A 9,663-nucleotide genomic window follows, 5' to 3' on the forward strand; every position below is an offset into this window, starting at 1 on the left:
ATATATAAAAATCTAATAATATATATATAAGATAAATTTAAATTTTCAAAGGCAATTGCCGCCACCCACCCGTAGTCCATCTCTTTGTAAGCATATTATCAAAGCACGTGTGATAATGACAACTTTCTTGCTATCCAAACAGTACTTTCTTCATCAACAGATTCATTCATCTTCGGAGGTTGCAGTCAACCACGATACACACCCAACTCACCTTTCCAATACAACATTAACTCGCTACTCACTTCTCTCCTCAACTCAGCCACTTACTCCTAAAACAGCTACACCATCAAGGGCTCTGGTCCTCAAGACGTCGTCTACGGCCTTTACCAATGCCGCAACGACCTCTCCATGCCCGACTGCGCCTCCAGCGTCACCCATGCTGTGACCAAAGTCGACTCTTATTACCCCCACAGCATGCGGTGGCTTGTTGTAGCTGCAGGCCTTCTACATCAAGTACGGCAATGCTATGTTCCTCGGGGTTAAAGACAAGAACGTGGTGTACAAAAAGTGCGGGCCGCCAGTGCAGTACGACAAGTAGGAGGAGATCATCGTGCGCTGCGATGCGGTGAGGAGTGGCTCCAGGAATATTTGCTAGTAAAGGGCTTCTTATCATCGTTATTTTTCAGGGACCGTACTAAAAACAAATTGAAAGTTCAACGCCTGTATTGCAAATTTTAAAAATTGAGTGACCAAAATACAAACATCCTATAAGTTTGAGGGACTATTTTCGTACTTTAAACTTAATTTTATTATCTGATTCAAAAAAGCCCTTCTACTTTTTTTAATACCTAAATAAGCCATATCCTTCGATTTCAAATGAAACATTGATTTATGCTAACTGTTTATTTTCATATAAATTCAACAAGCCCTTGTACTCTGTGTTTTGGAAATAATGTTGACGACTATCATTGGTCTTAGAAACTTCATATTTTACATATATCAATGGCTATAAACTAGAATTAATAAATAAGGTGTCAATTTTTTGTATTACTTTTTTTTAATAATTTATAACATTTAATAACTATTTTAAAAAATTGAAAGTAGAAGATGCAATTACTAGCCATATATACCTAACAATTGCTTCCCGGCTGATGAATCCATTGTGGGATACTTGGAATCCTGTTCCAATGGTATATTTCAAAACCCTAAAGTAAACAGCCTAATTCAACGCTCAAGCCTTACTATTTATGATTACCATCAAAATGGAAGTCACAAGTTTCTTGAACTTTTCGTTTTTCTTGAAATCGTCGTGTCCGACACACATATCTAACACATTTCCAGACAAGAGTATGGGAGCATGATCTTCAAAATACACTAAAGAAGATTAATGCCCCTAAATATGCATTAATCGATAGTTCCAATGCTATATACAACACACTTCTTTGGAGCTAGGCCTAAGTTCTTTCGAGCAGTTCACGAAAAACTCATTTCGATCACACAAAACCATAAATTGAAGGAAATTCGATGAAAAATCTTACCAGAATTTCAACTTGTACACATGTGTGCTTGGTCCTTCCTTCACCTGCAAGGATACAAAGCAGGAGAGGCATCGGAGCCACTGCTTATTCGGCAGTTCTCGAGTGCTTGATCAGCCAGTCAATGACGACATCCAGATTTACGGAATCTTTGCATGAAATCATGTAGCAGCACACCTCTCTATCACTGATTGATCCGAGACCTCTATGAAACAAATATCAAACAAAAATAATAACACGTTTTTAGATTCGTAAAGAACAGAGAAACGAGTTTTCTCGAGGTAAATCATCCAAGAAGAGAAACAAATATGACTTAATGTAAAGCTTCTAAAACTTACAGCTGATCCACCAAAGCTTGCTTCGAAAGAGCTTCTGACTTATCGATTTTGTTACCAAGAACAAGTAAAGGAATTCCACTCAAGGAAGGTTTTGTCAAGAGGTCGTGTAACTCGGTTCGGGATATTGGAACACTGTCTCTATCAGCAGCATCAACTACATATCTGCCATTATTATGTGAAGGATTAAGTATATAAAAAAAGATGCTAATGATATGATATGACATGACAGTTCTCACAAGAAGATCATCTTAACCAGTAAATGAAGATGATTAAAGCTAAACGATATACTGTAAACATAATAGAGTACGAAAGAGAAAACCTTACACGATAGCGGAGACCCCACGACAGTAACGTTCCCACATGGTACGGAACCTCCGTTGCCCTCCAAGATCCCATAGTTTTATCGTCACGTTTCCCTTTGTAACTTTTTTCATGTTAAATCCAACCTGGATTCCACATTCGATGATTTTCTTTTAAGATATCATCAGGGAGAATCATTATATCTGATTTGTCCAAATAAAAGGTACCTACGGTGGGAATCATGTCTTCACTATAGCCCCCTGTCTGGTAAACAAAACAAAATTAAACATAAGACAGTCATTAACAATGCTTATATGTATGAGCAGGAAAAAGATTGCGTTACTCACAGCAATGGAATTAACAAGAGATGTTTTTCCGGCATTCTGAAGACCAACAAGGGATAGTTCCATTTCCTGCTTGAAGAATAAGCTGCAATGTAGATACTCAGAAATAAGCACAGAAGTGCTTAAAAACATATCTTCACACTAACTATTACCTCAGGTTCTCCGAACAAACTATACAACGAAACTTGGTGTCTATGATGATTTTACAAATTGACTACCTGGATGGAAGAAGCAAGCTAGATCGAACAACCTATTCCAGGACAACGGTAATCGAATGACCAAAACTAGAATAATACACGACTATTAAGACCCAGAGAAATAACGCAAAACCAGTTTGGTACAATATTGGTTTAAAGTTACCGCTAACATCACTACACGATATTTCCGAAAGAACCGCTCTTTAGGGTCTAGTCGAACCGAATTTCAATAACATGACCAAAACGAAATCAATTTAACTAAGAAACCTACTACATTGCCTCTCTTTGACAAAAGAGTATACACCATTACACCTCTAAAACAATGAAAACGCAGAATCTCAAAGAACAGATGAACTCATGCCAATTATACCTTCAACAGTATTAGAAAAGAGAGATCAAACATTGAACATATTTCCCACTATTATCATTTTGAACAAAGGATATATTTGAAAAGATCCATATGAATACTGAACATTTTGCAGCATTTTTTTGCAAATCTAGAATCAAATCTCAAGTCCAAGCAAGAAATGTGAAGCTAATTAAAATTCCACTATTTCCCCAGCAGCCAGCCGCAGCAAAACACAATTAAAACCCAGTCTTGCATAGTCTTACAGAGTTAATATCAAAATCAAACCGTAATAAAACCGTAATAGTTTATAGAAGATTCAACAATTTCCCCAATCTCTTAATATTGTATGGGAGAATTACCTGCGGAGCCAATTGAGAAGTGAATCCCACAAACCCATTTTGAGAAAACTGCAGAGCCGAGAGAGTACAGGGAAAAGATAGCTAAAGGAAACTTCAGTCCCTCGGTTTTCCCTTGTTTTCTTGTCCTTTGTAAACAAAATATTACGTGTGGATGTGGTTTCTCTTATTAATCAACAATGAATTGACACCGACATTATTTTGGGTTGACTTAATACGCACTGAAACTTCACTTCAAAAAATGTTTTCAAAAAATGTTTTACCTTGAAAATAGATGTTTTAATGTATTTTTTATTATTTTAAGTGTTCAAACGTTAAATATTATTAAAAATCTCTGTTAAATGAAACGTGCTATTTTATAATAATTTTATTTTTTTTTAGATATTTTATATTAAAAAAATAAAACACTGCCCTCCCCTTTTCCCTCCCATCCTTTTCTCCCTTATGTCCCTCCCTATCACGGACAAAGATCGCTTGCCACGGCCGACCAAACGACAAACAACTGATCATCACATCCGATCAAACGACAACAACAGACCACCACATCTGACCAAACGGTCGATTATCACTATCGATCTAAGAGATTTTTATAGTTTCAAAACCCTAAAACAAATATTTTCAATTACACTATTTTTGGGGTGTTCTATTGGTTGCGAAATATGGGACTTTTGGTTGTGGTTGGTTGGCATGCCACACGCAGTTAGGTGTTCGGTTAATTGTATGTGTTGGTGGTGATCGGCTATGGAAAATGGATTAAAATTAAAGTTTTAAAACTTTGGGGTTCTTTTTATGATTTAAAAAAATATTTTTTAAATAAACATATATTTTTATTTATTATTTTAAATAAAATTTTTAAAATTATCATAATATGACACGTGTCACTTAATGACCAAATTTAATGACGATTGACATCTAGACACTTAAAAGTATAACAGAGAAAAAGTTAAGCACCTATTTTTAAAAAAAAAAAAAAAAAATTGGGATTCTGTTATGGGTCTCTGCAGGTTGAAGTGTGAGGCTTTCACTTGGGATGTGGTATTGAATTGGGCTATATTAGGAGAATTTTTGGTGGTGTGTCTAAGGAGGTGGACGGTGTCTTGACTTCTATAGAGGAGACTGTCCGTTCCAAGCTTCATGGGGTTCGGTTTGATAGCAATGTATATAGGGTTTTGTGTACAGCTTGGGGTTTGAATTGATTATATTATCGTCTTTTTGTTAGATGCTCTTGTTTTTTTAGCAGCTTGTGGTTTTTTTATATAATACATACATTTTATTCAAAAAAAATATTAATTACGAATAATTTTATAAATCTAAAATAGTTTAGGGATAAAATATAATCTTCATTTTTTATATATGTTTTCTTCTCAAACTCTATCTTTCGTCCCCGCATATCTCTATTGCTATTTATCTTCTCCGTCACCAATCACCTAACGGATACGGAGAAACTCTGACAAACCGATCTTAAGCGACAACCCTAATTTACACCTTTGAGTTAACAAATAGTGTTCTTTCATACTTGGAACAGCTACAATCATCACAAGGAACTTAAATCTTTGTCCGAGTTTCTAACAAATGTAGAAAGTGTGAGCATAAATAATTGTGCTTCTCTGGAACAAGTTGCGATTCCATCAAAAGCATGTAGTTCAACTGGTTATGCCCGGTGCTCACTGCTACAGATTGCTTGAGAATGTCAATGCATTAACATTGCTGAAAAAGAGTATTAAGGTTGGTTCAATATCTGTGTTTCTCTTACAAAATCTCGTACTTGATTATCTAGTTTTTGTTACTATTGCTAACCAACAAGAGTTGTGTTCTGGAAGGTATATTCAAATTCAAGAGATATTTAGCATTATCATACCTGGAAATGAAAATCCCAGAAGGGTTCAGCCATGAGAGAGTTGACTGTTCAATCAAGATACCACTGCCATCTCTGCAAACAATGAGCTACCAGTTTTAACAAAATGAATTGACGGAAAACGGGGAAAAAGAGAGAGCGGGATAGTCTGTGCGCGACCACCCCAGCTAGACTAGGAAGGCTGAGAACGAACCTCTGCCCCCATTAATCACGCTCTGGTCGCACAGCCTCGGTTCATCAACCAGACTTAGAATCCTGTCTCCTTAGAACTCAAGGATACAAAGGTACGAGCCTATAGAACAGACTCTGTTCAAGTAAGGTCCTTTTGCCTCTCGATTCTAAGTTCAATACCACACGCTTTGTTCTTTCCTCCTTGGTGTGGGATTTGTTCAGCTTTTGACAAAACAGTCGATATTTTAACCTACATGTAGAGCCGGGTATATGGGCTAAGGGCCACAGGCAGCCGTGCGGGTTTCGGACCTAAAAAAATAAAGCTCGTTTAAATTGCGAGTTTTATAGTTCGGACTGTTAAACTTGTAGATTTAATGGGTATACCCGTGGGCGCCGCAGGTAGCCCACTTAATTTAATTATTATTTTTAATTTATTTTATGTTTTACGGAATATAATTCACGTTTAGCCCAATTCACGTTTTATGTGCATTTTAACCATAGTCCAATTCACGTTTTATGTGCAGTGAAGTCTGAAGGTCAATTCACGTTTTAATTTAATGATATGCAATTTTAAAGTATGAAGCCCAAATGTTCACAACCCCATTCACATTTTGAAATCCTATGAATAAACGTTCCCAATTCACACTGAAACAAGCAATTGAAGCAAGCCCCCAAATCCAGTTCACACTTTCAATTTCTTTTTACTTTCATTTACTTATTTCAAATTTTCAATTATTTGTTGGTTGTTTCTTTTAATCTAACTTTTAATTTTGTGTAAATGATGTAGGGCTTCACTATGGGTAGAATTTATGTTTTTAGATCCAATTACGACTCTGCAATCAGATACAATATTAATATATAAATTTAGTCCTTCAAAATTTTTAAAACTTTTAATTTAAATCTCTAAGTTTTTAAAGTTTTAAGTTGATCCCAAATTCTATCGTATTGATCATGAGTTTGAGCAGTTGCGTCTCCACGTGTGTTGTTAATGGTTAAGAAATGTTTTAAACGGACATTAGCCTTGTAATCATTCTCAAAGTATTCAAAAAATAATAAAAATATAAGGGTAAAAATATTTTAAGTCCTTTTTAATTTTAAAATTTAATTGAATCCACTCTATCTTTATATAATTTTGATTAAAAATGATAAATTTAATCGTCAACAGTTTCCGTAATGTGCAAATTGTATGTTGAATATTAGCTTTAATGATTAAATTAATTACTATATTAATTTGACAAAAAATATCATATATGTTGTTATTTATCTTTAATTACTCATTCTAAATTTTGACAAAAGATTAAATTACTTTTTTAGAGGGACCAAGGTTTTTCAATATCACAGTTTATATATTCAAAAATATTAGTTTGTCACGAACTAAATAATTTCGGTAATAAAGAAATTATTGTTATTATTTGAAATTTGGAGTCCGAACACTATAAATATCAAGAATTTAAACATTTAATATCAAATGATTGAAAATTATTTTTAAACCGTAATTATTTTATAGTTACCCGAGATAATAAAAAAATATTAATTTATATTGGCACAGTTTCCGGCAGTGCAAATAATAATGCAAATGACAACCAAATCTAGATCGTGGCGCACTGCTACTCCCAGCAAATGATATAGTATAATACATTCCCCATCATAAAATGACACTGTCACGCCCACCAAATTGAGAATCAAATTTTCATTTTATTTATTTGTTTTTTTAATGATTATTACTACCATCCATCAGTCAGTCAATTTATCTATTGTAAACTGTATAGGGATATGGTATATTCCAAAAATATTTAGGCAAACGGCACTGTTTAACGTGCATGACCTTGTGATCTTTGTTTTCGGCTCTATCCCACTTGGCAACCTACGTGTGGCCTAAACGGATGCTCACTTCCAGACTCTCACCACTCATCTCCATTTCCTTTGCTTGAATAGACCACAATTTTTATAATATTTTATATTGTAATCAAAAAAATTATATTATCAATAACTAGAATTTATAATCAAAAGTGTTATAAAGAATATAATATTTTTTTATTTTAATATTACTCTGTCAACTTAAAAAGTTAACGTTCTTTATTTTTTTTAACCTAACAAGTTTGTGTTTTAGAATATCCGACTACGCAGTTTCATGAATAATCGAGAGATGCAATTAAGAAGCACGTGGTTTGGCGCAAATATGTGAAAGAAGAACTAATTAGTGATGGATCCCTAGAGCTCAATGGTGCTGAGATTTTGGTAAAGGTTGAAGTTGTTGCTTAATTTTGTAATATGGTTCGTAAATATTGATGGAGATGAGCTGGTGTGGGCAATGGAGCTTTGATGTTGCCATGGTAGCTGTAGGGATGGGCATGGGATCCAAACCTGACGGGTATCGGCCTGATCGGATAAGGTTTTAAAAAAATTAGGTTCGAGTAGGTCAAGTTTTTTAAGGCTGATGTTCGGGTCAAATAATGATTTAGGATGAAAAAACCCAACCCAATAAATATATAATTTTACCTTATATATTTAAATATAATTACAATAATATTTTTATTGAAAAAAATTGTTTCAGGTCGGTTAGAAGTGTAAATTTTTCGGGTCGAATCAGGTCGGATGTAAAGTGTAAAACTTTTGGAATGGCCAAAACCCGTCCCATAACCATCCCTAACCAGCTATCGACTTTGCGTTTGCTATGAAAATTTGCATGAAAGAGCCGTACAATGATCTTAGTTTTCCCCAAGCCATTTCTACACCTTGTTTGACACCATTTGCCTAGAGACGTATTTTACATAAATATGTTGAATTTATTTAAATTTAATATCGTATCATATTTAAACAGTAGTGAAAACAATTTTGATCTCGAGATATTAGGTTCAAAGAGCAACATTGACAAACTATGTCCGTTGTCAATAAATTAAAAAAATTCTGAACGAATGCTATACTGTAATCACTCGTACCATCAAAAGAAGAAGAGCTGTATTTCAAACCATTGAACCACATGAAATGAAGCACTTGAAAACTTTTACAAATGCGTCAGACAAGGATTGTATGCATAAACAAGATTCAAACACGCAATTCTCAGAAGAATACTCAAAACAGCCAAAAACTAACACAGATAAAACTCAAAACAACAGCTACCGTCAAAGCTTAATGCATTAAACGAGTAATGTAAACCAAAACAGGAACTGAAAGGATCTTTCTAATCAAACAAACCGAATCCCAAATCATCATCGCTCTCCTCCTCCGGTTCTTCCTGCAAAATCACCAAAAATAAATCACATATCAGAATAAATGGTGACAAATGAAATGCATATTCTTATTCATTTGCGATTCATCTTCCAACCTTCTTCTTTTCCTCAGCAGGAGCAGGAGCAGAAGCACCACCACCGGCTGCGGCAACGGGTGCAGCGGCAGCGACCGGAGCACCGCCGCCACCAGCACCAACATTCGTTATGAGATTCTCAATATCACACTTCTCGAAAAGCTTAGCGAACAAACTCGGCCAGTATGATTCAACCGAAACATTTGCAGCTTTAACTAAAGTTGCAATCTTCTCAGCCTATTATCGAAAGTTAAAGAAAAACTAGCAAAAAATCCAACTTCTCATAGCTACGGGCAAGTAATCATTTCAATAACAATAATCAAAATCCAAATCGATATGAAACTAAATTTCAAATCACAAATCGTGGAATCATAAAAACATAAGAAGATGCATATAGGATACGGTAATGGGGATGCCATCGTCATGGAGAATCAATGCAGCGTAAGAGCAAGCAGCTTCACTAGCCGAAGACATCGTTTCAACTTTCAACTGCTAATCAAAACCCAGTCTGTATAAGATTTAGCAAAAACATCGGCATCATACGTGAAACCAAAACCGTAGGAAATCTCGGAATGTACATGGGTTACCTGAGAGAGAGAGAATCTAGGAATGGGCAGAATCTGAGCAGCCGCTCTTCGAAATTCAGGGCAAAGTGTTTACAAGGGTTTCTCTTCAGCGCTGAAAATGGGATTTTAAAGACAGAAAACAAAGTGTTAATTGGGCTCTAACTATTTTTAGGCCCATTCAACAAAAGTGAGGCTTTTATTCTATTTGATTTTTGGGCCCAAATAATTTCTTTTCTAAATAAAATTATTCATTTTTATAAACAAATGGGTTAACTACATGGATGGTAACTTATCTTTAAGTTTTATCCTTTTTTGGTCACTTATTTAAAAATATATAAGATATGATCACTTTTGTTTCCATTTAATTAAGATATAATCACTTTGAGCTAATTATTGTTAACAATAGTT

At 34.8% G+C, this 9,663-nt stretch overlaps 2 protein-coding genes and 1 pseudogene across 3 annotated transcripts; all 3 read right to left on the reverse strand.

Moving 5' to 3' along the window:
• Positions 1-1,216: 1,216 nt before the first annotated feature.
• Positions 1,217-3,468, reverse strand: LOC120209034 (ADP-ribosylation factor-like protein 8c). The gene is made up of 6 exons (XM_039208121.1): positions 3,363-3,468; positions 2,461-2,542; positions 2,345-2,377; positions 2,138-2,259; positions 1,814-1,975; positions 1,217-1,680 (listed from the first exon to the last, which is right to left on the reverse strand). Exons 1-6 carry the CDS (start codon positions 3,398-3,400, stop codon positions 1,563-1,565), a joined length of 555 nt encoding a protein of 184 aa, XP_039064052.1. The 5' UTR covers positions 3,401-3,468; the 3' UTR covers positions 1,217-1,562.
• A 1,891-nt stretch (positions 3,469-5,359) lies between these two features.
• Positions 5,360-5,538, reverse strand: LOC120209043 (annotated as a pseudogene).
• A 2,790-nt stretch (positions 5,539-8,328) lies between these two features.
• LOC120209035 (60S acidic ribosomal protein P1-like) lies at positions 8,329-9,352 on the reverse strand. Of its 2 annotated transcripts, none has more exons than XM_039208122.1 (4): positions 9,277-9,352; positions 9,092-9,178; positions 8,711-8,926; positions 8,329-8,620 (listed from the first exon to the last, which is right to left on the reverse strand). In XM_039208122.1, the coding sequence occupies exons 2-4, from the start codon at positions 9,161-9,163 to the stop codon at positions 8,567-8,569; spliced, it is 342 nt and encodes a 113-aa protein (XP_039064053.1). In that variant the 5' UTR covers positions 9,164-9,178; positions 9,277-9,352; the 3' UTR covers positions 8,329-8,566. The 2 variants fall into 2 exon arrangements, with proteins under 2 accessions (XP_039064053.1, XP_039064054.1); XM_039208123.1 differs by having other exon boundaries at positions 9,092-9,171; positions 9,277-9,343.
• Between the last annotated feature and the right edge of the window lie 311 nt (positions 9,353-9,663).

The sequence above is a fragment of the Hibiscus syriacus genome, unplaced genomic scaffold (genome assembly GCF_006381635.1).
Source record: "Hibiscus syriacus cultivar Baekdansim isolate YM2019G1 unplaced genomic scaffold, ASM638163v2 tig00018060_pilon, whole genome shotgun sequence".
In the NCBI taxonomy this organism is placed as follows: domain Eukaryota; kingdom Viridiplantae; phylum Streptophyta; class Magnoliopsida; order Malvales; family Malvaceae; genus Hibiscus; species Hibiscus syriacus.

What these genes read in the sequence shown, in the direction of transcription:
- LOC120209035 (XM_039208122.1), bottom strand. Translation starts at nt 9,163, where the DNA reads ATGTCTTCGGCTAGTGAAGCTGCTTGCTCTTACGCTGCATTGATTCTC. An exon ending in ACGATGGCATCCCCATTACC is followed by an intron (nt 8,927 to 9,091) that starts GTATCCTATATG and finishes TTTCGATAATAG; the next exon opens with GCTGAGAAGATTGCAACTTT. An exon ending in CTGCTGAGGAAAAGAAGAAG is followed by an intron (nt 8,621 to 8,710) that starts GTTGGAAGATGA and finishes GTGATTTTGCAG; the next exon opens with GAAGAACCGGAGGAGGAGAG.
- LOC120209034 (XM_039208121.1), bottom strand. Translation starts at nt 3,400, where the DNA reads ATGGGTTTGTGGGATTCACTTCTCAATTGGCTCCGCAG. An exon ending in GTGAAGACATGATTCCCACC is followed by an intron (nt 2,260 to 2,344) that starts GTAGGTACCTTT and finishes TGTGGAATCCAG; the next exon opens with GTTGGATTTAACATGAAAAA. An exon ending in CGTGGGGTCTCCGCTATCGT is followed by an intron (nt 1,976 to 2,137) that starts GTAAGGTTTTCT and finishes TAATAATGGCAG; the next exon opens with ATATGTAGTTGATGCTGCTG.